Source organism: Scomber japonicus, chromosome 11, assembly GCF_027409825.1.
Source record: "Scomber japonicus isolate fScoJap1 chromosome 11, fScoJap1.pri, whole genome shotgun sequence".
Taxonomy (NCBI): Eukaryota; Metazoa; Chordata; class Actinopteri; order Scombriformes; family Scombridae; genus Scomber; species Scomber japonicus.
Window position 1 is genome coordinate 19,738,387 of NC_070588.1, and position 26,134 is coordinate 19,764,520.

At 43.7% G+C, this 26,134-nt stretch overlaps 1 protein-coding gene across 1 annotated transcript; it reads right to left on the bottom strand.

Annotated features, from left to right (window-relative positions):
* si:ch211-214p13.3 (nectin-4) lies at window positions 1-25,821 on the bottom strand. Its single transcript, XM_053329052.1, has 6 exons — window positions 25,650-25,821; window positions 16,155-16,496; window positions 15,697-15,999; window positions 8,771-8,861; window positions 1,816-1,967; window positions 1-187 (listed from the first exon to the last, which is right to left on the bottom strand). The coding sequence occupies exons 1-6, from the start codon at window positions 25,783-25,785 to the stop codon at window positions 6-8; spliced, it is 1,206 nt and encodes a 401-aa protein (XP_053185027.1). The 5' UTR covers window positions 25,786-25,821; the 3' UTR covers window positions 1-5.
* Between the last annotated feature and the right edge of the window lie 313 nt (window positions 25,822-26,134).

Genomic DNA, 26,134 nt, shown 5'->3' on the forward strand with positions numbered 1-26,134 from the left:
ACCAATTAATATAAAACAAAATAACTACATACATATGCTTGTTTGTTGAGCAAAAGTACTATATACAGTACATCGATGCTTTGTGCTGTACTTGGTACCTTGGTACGTCGGTACCACACTGCAGCAGCTCCGAAGACAATCAGGATAAGCAAAATACTGAATAAGGTCCAACATGTACTGCAGTGTCCTGTAGGGAGACAGGACAGAGGAAAGAAGAATACTATAATAGAGTTATAATGTACATTGTCTGTTTATTAGGTGCATCTTCTTAAATCTTATACGGTTTAACACAACATCTCTCCAGTCTTACATTTTGTAGTTTGTAGTGCTGTTAAACTGAATTTCATAATATGGAAAGACTTTTACGCTATTCTGTGTTTGGCACTAGGTGTTTGGAAAGACAGGGAAATATTAGCAATCCCCTAAATATTTAATTTGCTGAAAGCTATCTGTCTCAAAAACATAATTACTTAAACCCTTGTATGATTTGTGGTTAGTCTTGTCATGTGTGGTTATTTAATTCCCACTAAACATAATATTGTCAGCAGAAGGTGCTCTATGCATCACACTACACTTGGCATCAGCAGTTGATGCTAGCAAAGCAGAAGAAATTGTCATTACGTGATGAGTCAAATGCGCACAGGACAGAGAACACTTCTGATAAAACTATATCTTCATATGCACTAGAGTGAACTATGTTTCATTCTTGTAATGCAATGTGTTCTTTCTTCACTTTCTATCTATCTATTTATCTATATAGTTAATTTCAATTCTAATTGAATACATTTTCTCCCACTTTAGACAACTGCATAACACAGCATTCCTAGACCAACTGGGACGTATAACAGCTGAAATACCATCACAGGGAGGTGTTCAAGTCAGAGGCAAGAGACATCTAGGCAAGGCAAGGCAAGGCATGGCATCAGAAAAACATGTAATTTGAGAAACATTAAAACATACAATCAACCCCCCTCACACTAATAATAAAAGCAAAGTACAGAAAAATAGAAAGAGAGAAATAAAATGCTAGAATAGAGCATTAAATATAAGATTGCAGCATAAAATAATGATTTGCTTTATAATCATTAAAAGGACATAGAGTGCAAATGAAAGATTAAAATGTAAAGTGCTTTAAAAGAGCTCAATCATAAGCACAGGAGAACAGAAGTGTTTTTAATCTGGATTTAAAGATGTTCACAGTTGGGGCTGATTTCAGTTCTGCTGGTAGTTTGTTCCACTTGCAGCATAACAGCTAAAAGCTGCTTCACCATGTTTAGTTTGAACTCTGGGCTTAACTATCTGACCTGAGTCAGTAGATCTCAGAGCTCTACTGGGTTTATATTCTACTAACATGTCATTCATGTATTCTGGACCTAAACCATTCAGTGATTTGTAGACCAGTAGCAGAACTTTAAAATCTATTCTAGAGCTGACTGGGAGCCAGTGTAAAGACTTTAGAACTGGAGTAATGTGCTCTGATCTCTTTGTTCTGGTTAAAACTCGAGCTGCAGCGTTCTGAATGAGCTGCAGCTGTTTAATGCTTTTTTGTGGGAGTCCAGTCAGAAGACCGTTACAGTTGTCGAGTCTACTTGAGATGAAAGCATGAATCAACTACTCCTGGTCTAGACATAGCTATAGCCTCCATAAATGATGCACTGGTATTCTCATTTATCTACACTACTCTGAGTTTCTACTTGACATACAAGCTTTTCATCAAACAAACAAACAAACTAAAATTCAAAAACACAGAAGAAGAACAAATGCAAGACAAAAACAATCAAGAAAAAAAATTGCCAAATCAAACCTTGACCTCACCTGAAGACACATGCAAATAAAGGTGGCTGTATTTTCTTCCGTATTGATTTGATGCTTCACATTGGTACTCGCCATTCAGGTCAGAGGTCATACTAGAGAAGCGTAGCGTTGCACCCTCTGCAACAGCAGATTTAGGCCACAACCCATCAGGTCTGAAACAAAGATGAACAAAGCCCACAGACATACAGTAAGTCAATTTAAGACTTACAGCCATGAGGCAGAAACATTTTATACCATATTGTTAAAACTATAAAGAGCTGTCCCTAATATCGATTGGATTTCAATTGTTGGTTCTTACTTCTCCAACTCATACCCTGCTGGAATTAGCGATGTGAATTGTATTGCAATTTCTTTATTTAGCAAATAATAGTTATTCTGTTGGTTATTTCTAGCTTCAGATAGAAATGTGTATGATGTGTATATTACTAAATCTATACTACCATGCTCTACAATAAGACTAGCGATTTCATTGTTTGTTTGTTTGTGTATTAACTATTAGCCACTGAGAGCTTTTCCCCTCACTATTGAACAAACACCAATAAGAATAATTACTTCAATACATGGACCATTTTGGTTAGTACCATGCTCGGCTGCAGCTGCACCGGCTCTCAATTGTAAGTTACACACATTTAATGACTATAATGATCAACTTAGACAGTACAATTTAATAGTTAATTTGCAGAGTAGTAACGCTAAACTTGTATATGTTATGTCCGTCAGTCCATGCTGCAGTTAAAGACCGTGTAAAGTGAAATCAGACATTTTCTTCTAAACACATTAAATAGGTCATAAATGTATTTCTAAAAAAGGTGTAAAAAGCATTTCAACCATTTAGATTTGAATTGTGGAGCTAGGCTTCACACACTGTCTTTCCAGATTTCTGTGTCAGGATTTAGTAGGCGGGTCTGAAATCTCCGCCGCGTTACGTAACGCGGCGGTAATTATCATAAACCCGCCCCTGCTGCTGCTGCAGTATAAATACATTCAGCGCATTAGCCTCAGTCGTTTTCCAGCTCGCTCTCAGCTAGCTAACTAGTCATGACTCCTCCTCGTGTGTGCATCTTCACTGGAAGTCGGGATTTTTGAGCAGTTCGTTGTGTCTGTTTAGAGGTGCCGTACCGACCGCCTCCCTCCCCGGCTTACGTCCTCTCGTCCCGCCGGTGCTACTGGCATTACGTGCCCGCCACCGACCGTCTCCCTCCCCGGCTTCGTGCCCGCCACCGACCGTCTCCCTCCCCGGCTTACGTCCTCTCGTCCCGCCGGCAGCAGGTGCTACTGGCATTACGTGCCCGCCACCGACCGTCTCCCTCCCCGGCTTCGTGCCCGCCACCGACCGTCTCCCTCCCCGGCTTACGTCCTCCCACCCCGCCGACAGCAGGTGCCTATATCACCGCCACCGACCATCTCCCCCACCGGTTTACGTCCTCCCATCCCGCCGACAGCAGGTGCCATCATCACCGCCACCGGCATTATGTGCCCGTCAGAGAGTGTAAGTAACGTTATGTGCTTATAAGTTATAATACTGTACATTTAGGCAATTAAATGCATTTTGCTGAATGTGCAAATCCTGAAAGTGATTTTACATCATGCACCCTGTCATGCCCGTGTAATGTTAGCATGCATGTAATCGTGACATAATTTGGCCTTATTCCCTGAGCGTCATCCATCTGACAACACAATGATAATCGACAGGTAATATTTTATGTGCACCAATATAGCTATGACAAGGAATTATATGTAGACTGAGGTTTTACGTTTGTGTGTAATGTAAAACATGGACCGAGGGACACCTAAAATGAGCGTCAAAGTGGCTTCCGAGGTACCCACGAGGTATGTTGTGTGTATGTATGCAGTGTTCATGATGACAGCCTAATGTCTCTTTTCCTTATTCCTGTTTTCTTTTCCCATGTACAGGTCTCAGTGTCTTCCTCCAGCATATCTGGCAGCCACTGTTCCTGTGACTTACCTTGTGCCTAGACTTGGGCGGTATATATATTTTTTTCAAGCCTTCATAGCTTCCAGACATTTACCTTGGTGTATGGTATTTATTACACATTTCTGGCGACTAATTTCCGTGGTGACTAAAACATTTGAAATTAAACCACTATAACAGTATGAAGCACTCAGAAAGCACCTTGGTATACTGCAACACCTTTATACCACCCAAGCCTACTCCTGCCTCAGCCAATCTCAGGACCAGAGCTCCACCAGCCTCCATTGTAAAAGAAGTTGTGACACACACAAATATATCATTACTCAATAATACATTTATTTTATATTGGACACATTTTATAAACAAATAACAATATATGTAAGCAATAAATAATAAATCAATCTAAAGGGGAGGTTTAAAACCTGTGTATTCCCCATCTTCATCAGGGTACTCCTGATGAATGCGGAGGACAACACAGGAGGGGATGACAACCCGGTTGTCCTTTCCCAGGTATCCCCAGCACCAGGACACAAAACTCCTGTAGGCCAGGTAGCGAGCACGCCTGTAATGAAAAATACTTTGATTTATATTTTTATGTATGTTTACTTTTGGTATGTTGTCCTCTGTGTAATCAAATTTGACACTGGAGCTGTCTTTCACAAAACATTATTGACATGTGTTGTCTTTTAGAAGAACTTATCTGAAACCAAACTGAACTTATTTGTTTGATTGATGTAATAAACAAAAAGCCTTTCCCTCCACATTTTTTTGTCATGTCTTACAGATTGGGACCTCGGAAGATGAGTTTGATTCATCAACCTGCAGTCTACCTCATCATATTGGCTAAATGGATGGACAAGAAAATGGACAGCAGTTTCCAAGGAATTTCCACGAGCACACAGCTACATTTTCAGAATAATAATAATAATAATAATAATAATAACAATAATAATCTAGTGATTGCTTGTATAAATGTCCAATCATGTGCATTCAGTTTATACATCTATATATCAAGGTGATGTACATGTTGGTTGATTTACTATGTAGTGAAAAACAGCTACAGAATGAACCAGTATTTATTGTTTGCAATCTGTCCAACATGAGAGTTTATATATAGCTCAGGAAGATGAAGGATTAAAATGGATACAGTCAAGCATCACTCATGTGCTTTGAGTGTAAATGAAATACACTGTATACATTAGTCAACTATAATATGATTGTATAAATGATGTAAGTTTATTCCCGGGTACTAAACCTTACCTGTCTTTGAAATGCATGTCATTTGATCAACACAAGTGTAACTTATAAATATCCGAAATCAGTAAAACAATTATTATATTGTCTACGTTACCCAGATCTTTCCTTTTCCGCCAGTGGTCCATGGTCTGCCTGATAAATGTTTAGGGCATTCTGCAGGGAGTAGGGGTTCAGGCAGACCGGCTCCAAGCCTGGATGAAGAGTCATGCAGCGTGGCTCTTCAGGCAGCTCTCCACATCTACTCTGAACCTATAGGAATATGTGTAATAGGTGTTTTAGTGCTAGACATCTAGTATGCTGCTGCTTATGTATTCATTATTTGAATTATTATTGTGAAAAACAGTTTTCATTTACATACAGCATTCAGCTCCTTGCAGCAGACATGTTCATCCTCTGTGCGCAGTGTTCTGCATTCTCCACATGTGCACCTGCACAAGTATATTTTTAATCACAGTGTGACGAATGTTAACCATTTCAGTTGTCAGTTCAGTATGAAGCCTGGTTCAGCAAAATGACCTAATCAGTTGAAGCATATTGTCTTATTCAGCCTGTGTGTTATAATGATGACATTCAGCAATCCACAAATTAATCAGAAGACACAGGTAAGTAACTGACTAAGTGAAACTGGTTAGTGTTATATTTTACTTTTTTGTAGTCTAATTAGTTACCTAATGCGTTTCCCCACATTTGTTGAATAGTGTGATCTGAAAAAACGAGTAAACTGCCTCCTTTCAAAGCTGGACAAACTGAATTTACTTGGGTTTACCACCCACTACACTCTAAAACAAATACTAGTACTACCTTTATTAGGTATAAACAAAAGGAGTAATTAAATTAACGAAACAGTAATAAAAATCAAGTGTTTAATCTGTGAACAGACAAAACAATCACAATTCTTCATTACATGAAACCCTAACGTTTTTAGCTAGTCAGTGGGAGCGTACCTCGGCGGCTAGCTCGGCGTCAGTATCCCATAGTCAGTAATACATATTGCTAACTTGCATAAATAGGAGAAATACATTACCATTCTGTTGCAGACTGTGAGGCACGAGATTGTGCATGTTCATTGTCTGACTCCGAGTCAGTATCTGGCTCTGATGGCTCAAACATGTAGGGCTGGGTCACTGCAATGCTGTTGTTAGCGCTAGCGTCCATTGCTACTGTTGCTATGTTACACGGAGGCAGCCCCCTTCCGCTCGTGGGTGTGTTTCCAGCGCCTTCAGCAGACACGCCCCCAGCGTTTGGCAGCACAGAGAAGTGCTTGATTTTTCATGATTTTAAAAGATAATTTTACATACTTAGACAATTTTTCTAGCATTCAAATTTGGAAGGATGGTTAATAACACATCTGTCTGTGATGTGACTAACTCAGAACACAAATATATTTTCACTTTACACGGTCTTTAAGGGCATCCAGCAGTTTGGGAGCCATGGGTGCGACTACTATGAACTGTTGACAGCCTTGGACTGCTGCACCTAGCATCCTACACTGTATCCCACGCAGCAGAAAGCAGTAGAGAGGCTCTCGAAGGGGGTTAACCAAGTTAAAAACTAATCCATGCAGAAAACCGCTTCCTGCTTGCTAACGTCTGCTCCTTGGAAAATAAACTGGACTACCTGAAGCTAGATTTAACAACCAAACGGGAGATGAGAGACTGTTGCACCATACTTCTGACAGAGACATGGTTAAACCATAGGGTTAAACTCATCTATTCCAGATGATGCCATTGGCATGGAGGGGCTAACAACTTTTTTAACTTGGACAGGAGCTACACTCTCACTGGTAAATTCTGGGGTAGCGGTGTGTGCATTTACAGCTGGTGCAATAATGCCAAAGTGGTGTCACGTCACTGCTCTTCAGACATAGAGTTTTTGACTGTAAAATGTGGGCCCTTCTATCTGCCCATCAGTGACTTGCAAAATACTAATCCAGAGGGTGTCTTCATTGTGGGGGTGGTTAGACTTAAATCAGGCCAATAGTTCTCCCTCATTCCATCAGTATGTTTGATTTTGCAACTAGGGGAGAGAACACACTAGATCAAGCTTGCTTAGACAAACACCAGAAGACATTCAAGGCAGCACCACGCCCCCATCTCGGCTCTTCTGACTATCTCTCTGTGATGTTAATCCTGTATACAAGCCCCTGCTAATCAGAAAAAATCCCACTGTGAAGAAGGTGAGGGTGTGGCCTGCAGGAGCCATCATACCAGTGCCCAAAGAATACGCAATGACATGTCTCAATGATTATTACCCCACTAGGTCCACTACTAATCACATTGTGAAATACGCAGATGACACAACAGTAGTGGGCCTAATTCGGGATGACAATGACCTGGCCTACAGATAGGAGGTGTAACAACTGGTGGACTGGTGTAATACAAACAACCAGGCCCTAAATGTTGAAAAAATGAAGGAGATCATTGTCGACTTAAGGAAGAGCAGGCACAGTCACACACCACTCCTCGTCAACAACAGGGCAGTGGAGGTGGTCAACAGCATCCAATTCCTTGGGGTGCAGATAATAAACACTGTGTCCTAGTTTCTTTACACCGAAGCTCTTGTAAAGAGAGCTCAGCAGCGCCTGCACTTTTTACGTCAGATGAGGAGAGCACACCTCCCTCCTCCCATCCTCCCCAGTTTCTACAGAGGCACTATAGAGAGCATGCTGCAGTCCCTGCAGAAAATGGTGAGGACAGTGGCGAAGATCATTTGGACTTCACTCCCTCCCATCCAGGACATTGCACAACAAAAAAGCTGTCTGACCAGAGCTCACAACATCATCAGAGACTCCTCCCACCCCCACCATGGACTGTTCTCCCGGCTGGCCTCTGGACAGTGGTTTTGATTGTTGAATTGGTAGTAATCCTCCCACCTACACAGACACACGCACAATGGACGGTTCCATGGACTATACAAATTACTACTGCTATGTAATTATACTTATGCAAATAAATACATATGTATGTATGTGTGTAATGTATCTTTTTGAATATAATACATAGTTTTTGTTTGTTTGTTTTTTTTTAAATTTCCTCTGTTTTATTATTTTCAATATCTGCACTTTTTAAATATTCTGTACTATTTTGAGCCATTGTTACGAAATCTTGTTTGGAAGTGCACTGTATAGTGTATAATCTGAATGACAAATAAAATCTATTTTATCTTATCTCTAATATTTCTCTTGACATTGCACTGAGATCCATTTTCCACCTAAAGTATTCAAAAACATGTCACTTGTCAGTCAGATTGTTATACCTTCAAAAACCAGCATAATTATACTTCTTTAAAAAAAACAAAGCTCACAGGATTATCAGATGTGTACATTTTCAACAGTAATGATGAATCACAAAACAGTTTTATGCACATTGTTTCTATTAATAACATCTGCACTCAAGTCAAAAACACCTGGTGAAAGGCAGGATTAACAGCATCTTTATTGGTAGAGTACATGAGGCCTAACTGACAGATCATCAATTTACCATTACCAGTTATTGAATTGAAAATGAAAATGAAAAACACTTTAATATGGTCTGAGTTACAAGGCAGCAAATCTATTCTATTAAACTCTATGTGATTAAAAAAAGAAGCTGTTTTTTCTTTCTCCTCTCTGCTTGTCCATCCAAATTTCAGTTTCAAAAGTCAAACTCAGATAACAGCATTCAAATTCTTTTCACTAACAGCAAGACTCTTTCACCATTATTCAAACTTTGTGAGAACGACAAACCAAGTTAATATATTATTTACATTGGAACCAGTTTTTCTTACCTGCTCCAGGTAAAGTTGGCAGGAGGGTTAGCTTCAGATAAGCATTGAAATGAGTCGTCGGATTTGTTGATAGTCACTTCTCTTGGTGAAACTGTGAGAAACAGGAAGAGAGAAAGAGCTGTATTATTACCATGACTGTATTTATGATATCAAAATACATTAGAAACTTGAACAAGGAATTATCTCCAATCTGCTCAGTGTTGGACATTACAGAGGACTTTCTTGATGCATTTACAGTGTTGGGGAAGCTACTTTGCAAGTGTAGCTTGTAAAACAACATGCAGTTCAGCCTGGCAGTAGTTTGTGAAACTACAGCCAAAAAAGGTAGCTTTAGCAACTACTTATACTCATTTAACCCAGCGTTAAATAAATCAACATGTGGTGTATATGAAACAAAATATAATAGCCTACAAAAAATCACATGCCAGCAGAAACATGCCTCTCAACTCAGATTTATTTTTTGGTCAACATACTGTAGGTTCACCATAGACATGTTGGGTAATATAAAGAGAAAATGAAAATCCTACCCCAATACACACTTGTAAATCAGAAATGTAAATCAGTCAACAAAAAATGTAATAAAAAATACAAAGAGGTAGACATATATTCTAGATCGGTGTGTCTTGAACAACTATGTTGGAGTTCTGGAACATGATAATGGTAAAATAAAAAGTAGTTGAAATACTTGATGCAGCACAAAATATGAATGTAGTTTAACTACCAGCAAGTTACAGCAAATTGTAGTTAAGCTAAGTTAAGTCTCCCCAACACTATGCATTTATTAAACTTACAAATGTCCTCAATTCACAAAGACCTTTAAACATACCAGCAAGCCATCTGCTTTTAAACTGGATTTGAAAAACTGCTGCTGGCAGAGAATCTCAGGGTCAAGTTATACCACATGACTCAGGAATGTAAACTAATCTACCACAGACAGGCATCACTGGTTCTCTCACCTGCAGACAAAGTTGTCATTGTCTAGCTTCATAACAGTGCCATTATGAAGCTGTCTAGAGAAAGTGATAAGTATGTTATTTGAGTAGTTGGAGCAACAAAGAGGCCAGTTATACAACATAATAATAATTTCATCAGCTATCAGCCCCATCCGAAGTCATCTACCAATAAGAGATCTATCTTGTGACTGCTCTGGGATGTCCTTGGCCATAGACATTTTGAGTATCATTTCTATTCATATAATGAATACTATTCTTGTCTCCATTCATCTGTCTCTCCTGATTTGAAATAGCTGTAGTTCTATTGTTCTTTTTAGTCTTCATTTAGCAATCTAACCACACCAAGCAGTTTTTACATGTCATTCATATCCTATCTTTTTGTCATATTTCCTTATTGTTTTTCTTCTCCTTATATGACAAAATATTCTAAGCTCCAAGTTTTACTTTACTTTCAGAGCTTTCAATAATATCTCACAGTTGTCAGGGTCTGTTTCCTGTTTTATTTTGACACCCTAGTCTCTGTGCTCACTTCCTGCTCCCCGTGTGATTACCTGTCCCCGCCCTTATGTGTTTCACCTGTGTCTCGTTATCCCTTCCCTCCTGTGTGTATATAACCAGTGCTCCCCCTGTGTGTCACTGCCAGATCGCCTTGTCAGTTTTCTGTAAGAGTTCCAGTGTTATCCCTTGTTTTGATCCCTAGTGTTATCGACACGTTTTGCCTTTTTGGATTCTGAGTTTTCTGCCTTGTGATTTTGGACTTCCTGGTTTCCAACTCTTGGACTGAATAAATTCACTTGAGAATTGATTCTGCCTTCCTGCATTTGTGTCCGCCAGTCTCTGTGTTCTGATAGAACGATCTGGCCATGATGGACACAGCGGAGCAGGGCTCTGTGCTCGCTGCCCTCGAAGGGCAGGAGCGTCAGCTCAGACAACAGGAGAAGGTGATTGAACAGATGCACCGGGATGTGGCAGAAGCTTCCCAGCACAGTGAAGTGGCTCGCGGAACTGTTACTGCTCAGCTCACCTACGTCATTGGGCAGCTTCAAGCTATGGGCCCAGCCACTCTCTCCTCTCAGTCAGCTGAACCTCCTGCGCCGGCCTCCTCGCCAGTTCCAGCATCAGAAGTCAGACCTGTCCGGCTCTCCAGTCCGGAAAGATTCCCCGGGGAATCTAATGACTGCCGCTATCCCTTGTTTTGATCCCTAGTGTTATCGACCCGTTTTGCCTTTTTGGATTCAGAGTTTTCCGCCCTGTGATTTTGGACTTCCGCCCTGTGATTTTGGACTTCCGCCCTGTGATTTTGGACTTCCGCCCTGTGATTTTGGACTTCCTGGTTTCTGACTCTTGGACTGAATAAATTCACTTGAACTGATTCTGCCTGCCTGCATTTGTGTCCACCAGTCTGTGTTCTGATAACAGTCATCATTAAATTAAGGTGGCTCAATTGTCATCATGAAACATAAGCATGGAACTTTGGTTTAAAGGATAGATTGACACTTTTTGAAGGTGGTGACTGAAAGAGGTTTTCCTTGCTATTGACACTGACCATTAGAAGCATTAGAAGAACCCATCATAATGTACTTTCAAATGTAAATAATTGGGGTCAATATCCACAGTGTCGTGATGGTGTTTAGCTCAGTGGGTAGAGCACCCGCCCCATGTGTTGATGCTACAGTCCTCACTGCAGACGACCCCAGTTCAAATCCTGCACTGAGTGGTCCTATCCTGTGTGTCATTCCCCCCCGTCTCTGCCTCCAGTGTCCACACAGTCATTTGTGCAAATATACTTTAGATTCTTTATCTGGCACTTACAGTACACGAGGCTTCAGCAGCCTGGGATCATTGTGTAAACTTGTGAAGGGCTGAAAAATCCCACCATTCTGTTTTTCTCCATGTAATCGTAAAGGATATCCTCGTGAATTGCATTCTCCTGCATGTAACAAACAAATCGTTAGCCTCATAGCATAATTGCTTAAGTCATTTTTTGGCCAAATTGTGATATCTGCCTAACTTTACTCTCCTACCACTGCTGCATCATGCTGCATCATCCTGCATGTCTGCCCATGTCCTTGGCCAATCACAACACTTATTAGAAGCCAAAAACACTACTTGCCTAAGTCAAAGAGATGACTTAGGCGGTTTTGATACACACAAAATGGCTGTTAAAAAGGCCAGTTTATTTCAATATAAGCTAGTATTTCAGTTAAGAAGTTTTCTATTTGTTAATACAGCCAGTTATCAGAGTTAACCAATCACGTTACACTCTTAGCTGTTAAGCCCCACCCACTGCTGCTGCTCTCCTCTCATCCTAATCAGAGTTACTGACAGCCTTTTCACAGACATCTGGAGTGCTGAAAGTTTCCTGTGTTGTGCGTGCATGAAAACTGTGAGTAGACAACTCTGAACATGTGTGTCTGCAGCTGTGGGGGAAGTAAAATGCAGAATTAGCTGTTAAGTTTACCATTTTTGCTAGCTTAAATTGTGTTAACTGTTAGCTCTACTGCAAAAGTCTGTTAATGGATGCTACTGCTAACAAGGGGTGTGAATGGGCTGGGTGATTGCTGTATGTAGGCCCAATTAAGAGTGGTTTTCCTTAGTAGTTCATTAATTATGTCGGTAGAGCCTGTCACTTAGCTGCTTAATATTATATAGGAGTTAATATTTTCTATTCACATGTTCAGTTTATGTTAGTATTAGAGTGATCTAAGATTTCTTAATTTTGTATTTTATGAGACTATTTTATTAGGCATATGGTGATTTCTAATTATTCACTACAGTTTATTATTTACATTTCAGAACCACATTAATGCACTGTGGAAACTTCTGTGAGTGATTGTGTATGGATGCTGTAAATGGTGACGAAGCCTCCATATAAAGTTCAAACTCAACTTCAACTGCCTCTGTCTTTTACTGGACATCCCACAGCGTGTCTGAATCCTACTAACCAGCAGTAGTCAAACGGGTGAGGGCTACAACAGCCAACCGTACGGGTGAGAGCTTCCTACAGCTGACCGTTTTTCAATGGCAGAAAGCATTACTACCAAGAGTGGCCCACCAGTACTATGACAACCTCCCTCATCAATACACAGTGAAATTAGTGAAAATGAGTTTGCACAGCACCTGAGTGGAACTTGGTGGGAAAAGAAAACGCTACTTAAGACCCCCACTGCTCTAGCCCCCCAACCCCCACACACTTTTCTCTCTCTCTCTCTCTCTCTCTCACTCACTGACTCACTCACTCACTCACACACACACACACACACACACAACACAAACAAATACACCCATGCATACAAACAAACACAAGAGACTCCTTCATAAAGATACACACACTAAAGTAGGCCTCAAGGAATGCCCTATAAACACACACACAAACAAAGAAAACACACGAACACACACACACACAACCTCAAACTCACAGCATTTCACATGTCTTAGCTTGATAAATGCACTGTGCATTATGTGGTGTGGACATGAGCCCCTCCGCACACAAGTTCTTTGTTATATTTAAGTAAGTAAAACAACTTTGGTAATGTTATGTTTGCACAGTGCCTGAGTGGGACTTAATGAACGGTGAAACAGTGGTTGAGGTTAGACATAAGAAACAACTTGGTTAAGGTTGACAAGTGACAAATCTTGGTTATATTTAGGAGAGTAAAACAACTTACTGTAGGTTATGTTATGTTTGCATTTATATGTCAGAGAAAAAATGCCTTTAGTCATGGCATATTCTGTCTAAGTCACTTTTTATTTGTTAGGAAATTGATGATGGGTCTTTTTCTTTTTGCATACTTGTTCACACATCTGGTTGAATGTACTGTTACAATATCAATAAAAAATACCAATGTGATTTCTAAAAAAATATGTTTTTTCTTGTTTTCCAAAAACACTGAAATATGACTTAGATCTTGGTTTGCCGACATGTTCTTTGTGTGTTGTCTCAAAGTGTCTTTTGAGCTTGTTGGGTTTCATACTCTCGGCAGACAGGACGTTACCACACAGCAGACATTTCGGCTTCTCTTGTTGCTTTCAATGACACTGGTAAAGGTTGAAAAACACTGATCTAATTGTTAAACAAATGCACTGCTCACACTGCACTCATATTTGAAACTGATGGCTGACGTTTATGTTCTGACCCTGCTGTTATATGCTATTCATGCTAACTGAATATCTCTTCCCTTTTCGTCTTCTTCCAAGCATGTAAGACAGGCATGTTCCAACTATTCCACAAAGGGGCATGTGGCTGCAGCTAAGCAGGAGCACACATGGTGCAACTTATTTATTCAACTTATCTTCAGATAGTTGATCAGTGAAATCATGAGTGCTCTTGGCTGGATGGGACAAAAACCTGCATGCACACTGCCTTTTATGGAATAGTTATGGACATGCCTGGTGTAGGAGAACCAACAGTGGCTGTAAAAAATGTGGAATAACACAACAGGCCCTCTTTAGAGTCAGTGTTTAGTTTGTCCATCATGGACTACATGGCTAAACATGGCAGGGTAATATGGTGGCCTCCGAGGAAGGGGACCCGCTCTCTACTGTATATAGGGTGCACTCTAAGGTAATAAAAACACAACAATTCTTATTATCATCAGGTGATGATACACTAACTAAAACATACTTATGAATATTGTATTCCATCCCAAGTCTCTTCCCTTAGTTGCCAATACATTTTACAGACTGCACTTTAAAAAATATATTTCTCACACCTTAGAGCACTTTCACAGTTTGGTGGATTGAAGAGATTGTTGTTCTTCAGGTATGGTCCAGTGGAATGATATGGGTTTTGGTTTGATTTACAGTGAACATGGTACAAATTCCAGTACCAGAGCCCTTTCTACTCCTGAAATTATACTAAATGTGCTGTGTTTTTAGTCAGTTCACAAGGCAGCAAGCAAGAGCTAGAGCGCTAGCTAGCTTCTGATACTGCCCATAGCTTTAACCTGAGAGAGCATTGTGTTCTGCCTCTTACCGGCATGACTGTGTCCTTTGTCTTTTTTCTAGCTAATGTCGTCATCTTTGCCTGAAGGAAGAAAAGCCTCTTTCACAGCCTGATTATAGAAACATGAAACAACAAAAACCAAATGTAACAACAATTAGACTGAAAAAGTCTAATTGTTGTGACCTAAAGAAAGTAGCAACAGCTACCTAAAGAAAGCACGTCAACAGCTGTTTAGCAGCCTTAAGAGTAAATGTCAAAAGAAACAGACAAGTGTATTGTACTGTTGTGACGTAGGAGTGTCCTCCACAATGTGCCCAGTACACAATGGCATCACTATTGGGTGCGGTCTCTGTCGGTCTCGGTCTCAGTGGTATAGATCCACTTTCAATGTCAAGCCATCAAATGACTTTCTACCAATACACATTTAGAACCATCTACGAGGGTGCATTATGTGAGGCTGCAGTCGGCAAAGCATTTGAGGAGTTTGCCGTTGCGCACATAATAATGCACAAACATGCTCTTTTTGAATAATTCAGTTTTTATTGATTTGTGGTTAAATTCCAACACAACAAATTATTCTAAATAGCCGACAAGTCCATTTTCAGTCTGCCTCCTTTATGCAGGCAACTCTACCATTGACTAGGAACAAACTAAGAACACAAATATTTGCCATAAAGACTTATCTAATATTTTGTGATATACAATTGTGGAAAATCTTGTCGATCGTTGTTTTAAAAAAAAAAAGGAGGAGGAATTTATCAAAACTGAATTAGAAAATCCATTACAACAAAGCAAGAGGATGACTGGGGTGCTTCTTCAAGGGTAAGATCAACTTCTGTCTGATCTTATCTCAGTTTGACGACTAGACTAATAGCCCCCATAAAGCACTGGGAAGTTGGGTGCTCACAGTATAAATATTAACCTGGAAATGTGCATGATACTTAAAAAATGAGGATAATAACATCAAATTAAACAAAAAAAAAAGAATTACATGAATATCTGATTTAGGAAAATAAATGTATACCTACAGTAGACCTGTATGGTGAAGGGCAGAGTCTCCTCTTTCTGCAGGGCTTTACTGGTGATGACACACTGGACCTGTTGCTGGCTGATTTCTCTGGTGGGTACTCCAAACAGCGAGCTCTCTGTGGTGGTCGTACCGTTAGCATGCTGGGTGGAATTGGTTGCAGTCCTCACCTTTTCTTTCAGGGTACCAGTATGCCACGTCACCTCTGCAGAAGGCCGGGAACCTTCAGCTGTGCAAGTAACGAGGGAAGCCTCCACATTACCCAAGACAGGACAATTATCCTTCAAGCTTGTGACTGGAGGCACTGGGGGAGTAATTGCAAAGAGATGAGTAAACATGCAAGAAAGACGAAAAAAAACAAAACATTCTCTCTCTCTTGCTCTCTCTCAGACATACACACACACACACCAGACACCAGACACAAAACACAAATGATTTTAATCCAAAGTGTTGTCATACCAAGCAGGTTCAGATTTATCTCTGCCTTGTAATTTCCACTGGGAAACAAAGTAAAGATGCATGTGTAGACACCTTCATCCATGAGTGTGGCCCTGGATATTTGGAGAGATCCATTGAAGTCAGAAATGCTCCCAACAAATTGAAACCGATCATCATGTCCATCAACAAACCGTGGTCCATTTGTGGCAGGAATTATAAAAAAGTTTTTATTTTGTGGTTTTTCTCTTGTCTTCCTCTGCCAGGAAATCTGTGTCAGGCTCTCTACTGTGTCAGTGAGTTTGCAAGGTAAGATGATGGCCCCTCCTTGCACCACAGTTACGTCTCCTCCAGTCACCTGGACACCTGTAAGATGTACAACATTTATCAACATGATAAGGCAAGGCAAGGCAAGGAAGTTTTATTTATATAACGCATTTCATACACAATGGCAACTCAATGCGCTTTACATAAAACAGAAAACATGTAATTTCAGAACCCCCCCCCCCCATAATAAAAACAAAGTACAGAAAAATAGAAAGACAAATAAAATGCTAGAATAGTGCATTAAATATAAGATTGCAACATGATAAAAGAAATGTTGGAAATATTTAGGCTAAATATAGAGCATATTGTGCTTGTTTCCAAGCCCTGCTTTCATCGGTTATTGTTGAACTTGCGTGGCAGCTTACCCAAAGATGTAAAGAACAAAGAAGCTGACGACACCCTCACTATTTAAAAGTAGATTCATTTTATTTTAACTCTTAAATGTCTTACAATTCATGTATTTAATGGACTCATAGAGCTTGTTTTTAGACTTTTTTTCCCCCACTGTTTTTGTATGACCATTGTAGTGGGCGGTTTGTTTTTTTTTAATAAGGGGGATGTAGCTTGTTAACCACCCCACCACCACCAATCGTGGTAAGTCACTCATTAAAAAATGCTTTGCCTAGCTCTTTCTGGCCTTGCTGCCCTTGAACTGCCTCCTCTCTCTCCTTCACTTTGTTGCCCTGCTGCTGCTATCTGACTTTGTTCATTCTCTACAAAAGTAATGACATGATCTTCCAACAAACAGCTTATTTTCTACAACACTTATTAGATATTCATATGTTAACTGTAGTTGTTGTTGTTGTGCTGGGACTCTTCACCCGTGAGCGTACTCCGGTTAGGGAATAAGGACACCGTTCTTTCGTTTCAACTTCTTTATGTGAGTTTTCAGCAAAAATACACACCCGCATCACATCACGTGTTTTCCTACACCCCACCTTTTAGGACCCCTGAAACGTAAACATAGCTGCCCTGTAACTGCATGAACCAAACAGACCCAAATTAAAGGGTGCATTTCTTTAGTTTTATCTCTGACAAAGGGAATTTATAACAGCCGCCCCCTAAATAGCATGGCTATTTTGAAACAAACATAAATTCCCACAACAGTCCTTTAAACAGGATTATCTTCAGGAAGAGCTGACAGCTGGACCAGCCGAGCCACTGGCCTCAGGTAAGTCTTCTCGCCAACTCTGACTTCGGCTGTCCGTACACATCCATCATCACTTGCGTTCAGCTTCACCACCTTCCCCATTGGCCAGTGAGCACGCGGAAGCTGAGGATCAACAATCATAACAACTGTGTCCAGGAGGAGATGATCTGTGTGTTGGCGCCACCTCTGGCGGGTCTGAAGAGAGGGTAAGTAATTTCTGATGAACTGTGTCCAGAAGTGGTCGGCCATCATCTGGCAATGACGCCAGCGCCTCCTGGTGAGGTTGTCAGAAGCATAGGCGACTTGGGGGAGAGAGGCATCCTGCCGCCCCATCAACAACATGCTGGGCGTCACTGGGTCTGGATCGGCCACATCTGAGGATACATATCCTAGTGGCTTGGCATTGAGGATGCCTTCCACCTCGATTAGGAGTGTGAGCAGGACCTCTTCCTGGAGCACTTGTGCGCCTATGACCACTTGGAGGGATTTCTTGACTGACTGGATCTCACGCTCCCAGACACCACCAAAGTGGGGAGAAGCTGGTGGGTTAAGACGGAACTTGATCTGTTTTTCTGCGAGCCGCTCCTGCAACTGTGGCTCCATTGCTGCAAAGGCCTCCTTCAGCTCCTTATCCGCCCCTCGGAAGTTAGTCCCCTGGTCAGAGAGGACCTCAAAGGGAGTGCCTCTCCGTGCGATGAACCGTCTCAGTGCGAGGAGGAAAGCATCTGTGTCGAGGCTGGTGAGCAGATCCAGATGTATACATCTTGTCGTGAGACATTTGAAAATGATCCCCCAGCGCTTTTCACTTCGCCTCCCAGCCTTGACCATGTACGGCCCGAAGCAGTCGACTCCTGTTGAAAAGAATGGAGGCTTAAGGAGCCGCAGACGGGCTGAAGGCAAATCCGCCATCCTCGGCACCACTGGCTTCCCTCTCCACTTCATGCAACCAGCACAAGCTCTCTGATACTTCTTGATAGCCTGCCTTCCCCGCAGAATCCAGTAGTAGCGCCTCATCTCAGCAAACACTCTATCAGGCCCAGGGTGGTGCAGCTGAGCGTCCATCTCTTTAATAAGGAGTGTGGTAACTGCATGACGTGGATCCAACAGTATTGGGTGAATGTCAGTGGGGCTAGAGCTGTCTAGCCGGCGCAGGCGTCCTCCAACCCGTATAAGACCCAGTGTGGGATCTAGTTCTGGGGCGAGCGTACTCAGCCTGCTGCTGGGGGGCACTGGCTTACCGGCTCTGAGGCGTCTGATTTCTTCAGAGAAGCAGTCTGCTTGGCTGGCTTTGAGCAGGTGGACTTCTGCGTCTCGAAGGTCGCACAGAGGTGAAGCAGGGTCGGCTGCCGCCCCGTGAAGACACTGCTGCGTAGCCTTGACCAGCTCTCTCCAGCTGCTGAATTGTGTGAGGTCTGGCGTCGTGGGTGGTGAGCTGGTCTGTATGAGAGCACAAAAAACACTGTGTTTTAACTCACTGCTGTCCTCTGGCTCTGTGATGTTAGGACATGATGGCCATTCATCCGGTGGACGGCGGAGGAATGCTGGTCCCTGGATCCAGCGATTCGGTGCAGCCAGCTCAGCTAGCGTCTTGCCACGTGTGAGGTCATCCGCCGGATTGTTGGCTGTATCCACATACCTCCAGGTGTGTGTGGCTGTCAGCTCCTGGATTTCAGAAACTCGGGTTCCCACAAAGACTTTGAACCTGCACGACTGAGATGTCAGCCAGGTGAGAACTGTCGTGGAGTCAGTCCATAAGAAGGTCTGGACAATACACAAAGTGAGCTCTTTGTGAAGGAGGGAGGACAGCTGGGCTCCTGTCAGCGCTGCGCAGAGCTCCAACCGCGGCATCGACTGCTGGCGTTTGGGGGCCACCCTCGACCTTGCCATGACGAATGAGACGTAGACAGTGTCATCTGCTGTGGTGGTGAGATACGCCACTGACCCGTATGCTTGCTCGGAGGAGTCACAGAAGACGTGGAGAGTGTACTCTGTGGTGTCAGTAGCAAGCTTCAGTGGTGCGTAGGTTCGAGGGATGGAGATGTTGGCCAGCTCGGGGAGTTCTCTCTCCCAGCTGGACCAGGCTTGGAGGATGTCAGGAGGGAGGTTTGGGTCATCCCAGCTCCTCTTCTTCGCCCACAGTCTCTGGACAAGGATCTTGGCCCGCGTGGTGTACGGGATGATGATCCCGAGCGGATCATACTGGCGGGCGAGCACCTTATAGATGTAGCGCATAGTAGGGGTCTCGCTGTCTGGTGGTTTTGGCTTGAAGCCGAGCCGATCAGATGGACAATACCACCGCAGACCCAGAGCCGGCTCCTGTGGATCGTTGCTCTTCTCGGCCAGCCACAGCTCCGTGCTTTCGGATCGGGCACTGGAAGGTAAGTGGGAGACAACAGATGAAAAGTTACTTGCCCACTGTCGAATCTCAAATCCTCCGGTGGCCAGACATTGTCGCATCTTGTCCACCAGAAGCTTGGCGTCGGCGGTCGTTGACAGGCTCTGAAGACAATTGTCCACGTAGAAAGACTGTTCGATGGACAGCAGGACGTCTTCATTTCCTGCAGCACAATCTTTGACGTGTTTTTGCAGCGCAAATGTTGCGCAACACGGGCTGCTTGTGGTTCCAAATGGCAAAACTTGCCATTGGTAGATGTCAGGCTGTTTTTCCCTTTGCAGGTTTCTCCAAACAAACCTCAGCAGTGGCTGGTCCTCCGGTAACAGCCGAACCTGGTGGAACATGGCCCGGATATCTCCGCTGATGGCGACAGCATGCTGGCGGAACCGCAGGAGGACCCCGATGAGAGATGGGCCGAGGGTTGGACCTGGGAGAAGCTGCTCATTGAGAGAGAGACCACCATGATTAAAGGAGCAGTCAAAAACCAGACGATGTTTCCCATTGTGATGAACGAGGTGATGAGGTATGAACCATGACTCATTGGAGCTGTTTCCGTCCCCCTCCTGGAGCTTTATGACACACCCACCATCTATGAGCTTCTGGATCTCTGCTTCATATATTTTAGCTTTGACGGGGTCTTTAAGTAGTCGTCTCTCTGTACTGCGTAGCTTTGGCATCACTACGTCAACATCAGCTCTCAGCGGTGGTGCACCTTTAACCCGGAGGAGAGGTGTAGCGTAGCGAAGTGTGTCACCAACCTTGACTCTCTCAGTGCGTGCTTCCAAAGCGCTCACCGCTTCCTGGTCCAGACGTGACCTCACTGCTAGCCGCTCGCTACGGAATGGGAGCACATCAAGCTGCCAGAGGCGTTCGACCTGTTCGTAGATGTCGTCTGGTGTGGGCTTGAAGGCGGTGTAGTAGCATGATGTGGCGGAGGACTGTGAACCATCTGGGCCCTGGAGCGTCCAGCCGAGTGCTGTGTGGATAGCTACGGGTCCCCCCTTTGGGCCAAACCTCACAGGCTCTGTGGCGGTGATCAGGTGAGTGTAATCTGCACCAATGAGCAGCAGTGGTTGCACCTTGTTGAAGCTCTGGAGTTGTAATCCTCGCAGGTGGCGGTAGCGTCTCTGGAGCGCTGCTATTGGATAGGATTGCTCTGTCAGGGTGAGTCGTCCTGCCGTGTAGGCTCTCTTGACCAGGTGCTGCTCTGATGGTGATGCTGGAGAAGCTACATGAAAGTCAACTGATGATCCAGTGAGATGAACAACATCCTGGCGAACAGTCCGCAGGGTGAGGGACTCTGCTCTGCCTCTGAGCTTCAGGTCTCGAACTGCAGCTGGAAGTATTATGGTGCGCTCAGCCCCATCATCGAGGATTGCATAGGTCTGCAGTGATCTGGTCCCATGACTGATGATGATTGGCACCACCTTGAGATATACTTTCCCTCCTCGCACAGAGTTGGCCGTTGAGGTGCAGTCTTTCGGTGTGATGAGGTAGACGCGTGGGCCTGGCCTGGTGATGTCATGCAGCACTCTCAGGTGGATCTCCTGGCACTCACTACATGGTTTCTTTAAAGTGCAGCTCTCTTCATCATGGTTAGTGCGGCCACAGTTGCGACAGCGCTTTCCGGCTGTTATCCACTTCTCAATTTCCTGTGTTGAGCGTTGAATAATGTCTTGACACTGTGACAAGTAGTGCTCTGTACTCTTGCAGAAGAGGCACATCCTTTTAAACCTCTGTTGCTGCGCTGCTGGCCGAGGCGTGTCAGCTGACTTGGGCTGGTCTGCGCCGTGATACACAGAGACAGGCTGAGTCCGAGGCCGGGGAGTAGGAACATGTCTGTCTCTCTTTGCAGGCTGTGCTTCTTCAGCTCGATGGCGCTGTGCCATTTTCGCGGACAGTCTCTGAGCTTCTGCCTTCACCTTGAGCCACTCTGCGAGGTCTCTGAGGTTGTATGGATTTAGGCTGCTGGTGCTGAGGCGCCCCTGACTCTGTAGATGCTCCACAAAGTTGTCTCTCATGTGTCTCGGGAGTTTGCTAAGTAGTCGGTCAACATGGCCAGTAGACATCACTTCCATCCCATTTGGCCCTTCCAGTGAGGTTAGCATTCCCACCAGCAGGTCAACGTTGAGGGCGAAGCTCTGGAATGCTTTGGGGTCTCCTGATTTGAGGTCAGGTGAGTTCAGGATGGCTGCAATCTCACTTTGCGCCAGCTGATGCGGCTGGCCGTACTGTCTCTGCAAAGCCTGCATGGCGGCGGTGTAGGGCTGTACATAGTGTCTGCATGACTGAGCTATCAGCTTGGCTTCGTCCAGGACCAAGTGTTCCATGAGCACACGGTATTTGTAATGTTCAGAAAGTTCAGTGTGTGGATTGAGCAGGTGATCCAGTGCCATTTTTAAGTCAGCAAACTCTCTCTCACTGTCATGCACCAACTTAGGCAGTTCAGGTACTGGAACAGGCTGTCGGGAGGGCTGGACAGTGTATGGTACCTGCAGTGGTGTATACTGAGACTGGGGGCTGTACTGAACCTGTGGAGCTGATGAGGGCTGTTGCAGGGTGAAGCCAGCAGGGGGAGACACCAGTTGATATGCCGGCTGAGTTGGAGGGGGAGACAGAGGCTGGTAAAGTTGCAGCTGTTGGTTCTGCGGTGGCAATGGTGACTGGTATAGTGGCTGCGCAGGGATGGTTGATAGAGGCGGATAAACAGTCCCCTGAGGAGTGGCAGCGTTGTAGGGCGATGGATTGAAAACTGGCTGCGTGGCAGCTGCAGCAGGTAGCTGTGGTGTAGAACATGGCGCTGATGCTATCTGGGGGGGTTGATAGGCTGGTTGTGCAAGCATTAGTGGGGTGTATTGCTGCACTGATGCTGGGTTTACAGGTGTTGTCTGCATGGGCAGGTATTGCAGCTGTGCAGCTGGCGGCACTCTGTCTGGCACAATGTTAACCATCGATGTAGGAGGCTGATTTAGCTGGTAGCCTGATGTCGCTGATATCTGTGGACTTGCATAACTCATCGCTTGTGATGCTTGAGGTGTAGGCTGCAGCATGGATACATTCAGCGTGGTGAGGGGAGGCGGAGCCCATGCAGATGTCACAGTTGATGGCAGAGACTGCGTCAGTGTGTAGTTCTGTGTACTACCTGGCGTATGAGTCATCGCTGCTTGAGGCCTTAATGCTGCAGAGGTGGTGTGTGGCAGTGTAGACACTTGTGGCTCATGTTGAAGCAGTCTAACTGAGCCAAGCTGAAGGTTGGATGACTGTGGCAGAGGGGTGCTGTGAATTACCGGACAGCTTAACCAGGGTGGCTGATGTGGTGGGATACTCGTATTGAGATTAGCTGGTGGCTGTGGGACAGGGGAACCCTGGCTGCTTTGATAGCTCCGCTCCGCGGGCGCCGCCGATGGTTGGCTCATTTGGCCTGTTAGCTGTGTTAGCTGACTTGGCAAGTCTTTAGCATGCATAGCTATGTTCCACTCGCTCACCTTGTCGGCCGCTCCCGGCGATAAAAGCCGATCGGGGATAGCGTGCGCTCCGTGCGGCTGGTCCGCAATACACACAGACTCGGTCTGTGGGTTGAGTGACTGCAGCTGCTGGGCGCCGACGCTCTCTCCTCGGTCTTCAGCGCAGGCACCGTGAGGAATGAGGGACTGTGGAAGGCTAACCTTGTAGCTTTCCAGACGAGCGGGAAGCTGCCGCTGTCTTGCTCCGAGCGCGCCGCCGTCTGTCGTGGTTGTTATCGGTGTGTCCATTTCTCCGTCGCGAGTGAGGAAATCCGGCTCGAAGGACCAATATTAGATATTCATATGTTAACTGTAGTTGTTGTTGTTGTGCTGGGACTCTTCACCCGTGAGCGTACTCCGGTTAGGGAATAAGGACACCGTTCTTTCGTTTCAACTTCTTTATGTGAGTTTTCAGCAAAAATACACACCCGCATCACATCACGTGTTTTCCTACACCCCACCTTTTAGGACCCCTGAAACGTAAACATAGCTGCCCTGTAACTGCATGAACCAAACAGACCCAAATTAAAGGGTGCATTTCTTTAGTTTTATCTCTGACAAAGGGAATTTATAACAACACTTGTCTGAACAATACCAGTGGAGTTTGTGCCCACATGCTTAGTTGAACTCAACTCTTAAAAATGATTAACTTAAAAATGTGTGTCCTCTCTGACTGATCCTACTATGTAACTGCTTGCTCTCTCTCTCCTCCTCCTCCTTCACCTCTTCCTCCTGGCGCTACTCTCTGACTTTGTCCATTCTATACAAAAGTAATGGTATGAACTTAAAGCTTTGTTTCCCACAGGGCTACAGTGTAAATAGTGCTGCTAGTGGATTGTATAACATTATTTGTTTACTAAAGTTTTCCTCTAGATATGTTTTAAGATGTAGGCCTATATTAAATAGGCTAGGCCCACTTTACATTGAATAGTCTGATATGATTTTTCCACATAAATAAATAAATCCATTGTTAAAAACCTTAAAATCACATCTACACCTTCTACCTCATTTCATAATCTAATAATTTCATTTCACAAGTGTGTACACAAGAAGTCTGCTCCTTCACTGTAAAGTTTATTCTCAGTGTATGTGCTCACAGGGCTGGGTTAGGCTGAATACTGGACAAATCTGACTTCCAAACTATTTGTGGTATCATAAATCTTGCACACACTGTAGACCCGGCTCAGCCTTTAAATTTTGTTTTCAATGACTACAGAGAAACTATCCACTTTCAGCAGATTAATGTGAAAACAGCCTACAGTGCCAAACTCTAAGCTTCACTGTGCAGAATGTAATGTTATGTTCAAACATTTAACTGAATGAACAAGAAGAAAAACATATTTTTAGTTGTGGAGACTTTACAGATATTTAACGTTACTTCATGTAAAGCAGTCACCTAAGAAAAGCTACCGTCTGGACAGGAATCAAATCCAAGCTCATTTCTCACCTGTCTTTTTGAAAAATAAACGAAGGTCAACCTGTCCTCATTTTCTTTTTGACGCTATGATGCTATTAGCATGCCCGTGTTCCGTCAGCGCATTGAACAGGCTGTGTATCCATGGGACAGTACAAGTTATGTAGGATGGGAATGCCGACGTGAAAACTAGCGGTGCTAATTAAATAGTGGCGATCCGCTGCAGTTTAATACATAAATGGGAAACCCTGTAAAGGATCAATGAGTCAGACAGAACATATTCAATAAGCATCCCTGCTCTGCCCTGACAGAGAGGGGATGGCAGGTTATAAAGGGGACGCATTTTGGTCATTTTGCTAACAAGGGGGACACCATTCCCAACTCATTCCCCCTCAAATCGCCTACCTCTTTATTGTAAAGGAAGAAAGTTATGAAATTAATGGTTTCTCTGAAAGCGCAATGTTCAAAACACATGCACGTTGACCAAGCAAATCCCTTTAATTGTGTAAGACTACCTAACTTGCTCTGCTGTCCTGGCGAGGGTTGAACACCAGGACACACACACACACACACACACACACACACACACAAACAAAATCCAGACATATCACCGATAAATGAACGCGCAGTTTTCGGATATCGCCGCAAATAGGCTACAGAACTCAAAAATATGCTTTCGCAAAGTGCGTGGTGATTTTCAAATGAATCATTATACTCCACCTATACGTACCCTCTATGTCTCTGATGACCAGGATAATTAGGCATACATACACCACAAACAGCAGGTTGTAGCTCCAAGTGACACACCGTGCTTGTGACCTCCTGTAGGTCCCGGAGGAGGACAGGTACAAAAACTGTGTCTCCATCCATCCACCTCTTTTTAAGTACAGTTCATCTGTCTGTCGCCATTTTCCGAAATGATCCAGCAGCTGCTACTCCAGTTGTGCTCCTCCTTCTCTGCTGTTTTCTGATAGGCCCTTAGGGAGTTTTAGTTTTAGTAGTTTTAGTTTCTATGAAAAAGTATTTTTTGCTACTGTTCAAAACATAACAAATAACCTACCTACACATAACAACAATGTACACACTTGTATACAAGTATGTCAATTTTTTCAGGACCTTTTCATACAGGGGTGGATTGGCCATTGGGAGTAGGCTACCGGTATTTCTGGGCCGATCAATAATGGGCCGATGGTTGCCTGTTTTTTTATTTTTTAT

Excerpts from the sequence above, each read along its gene's own strand:
- si:ch211-214p13.3 (XM_053329052.1), bottom strand. The coding sequence starts at position 25,785 with ATGGAGACACAGTTTTTGTACCTGTCCTCCTCCGGGACCTACAGGAGG. Across the intron at positions 16,000-16,154 it reads GATAAATCTGAACCTGCTTG|TGCCTCCAGTCACAAGCTTG; the intron begins GTATGACAACAC and ends TTACTCCCCCAG. Across the intron at positions 1,968-8,770 it reads GCCAACTTTACCTGGAGCAG|ACCTGATGGGTTGTGGCCTA; the intron begins GTAAGAAAAACT and ends TCTTTGTTTCAG.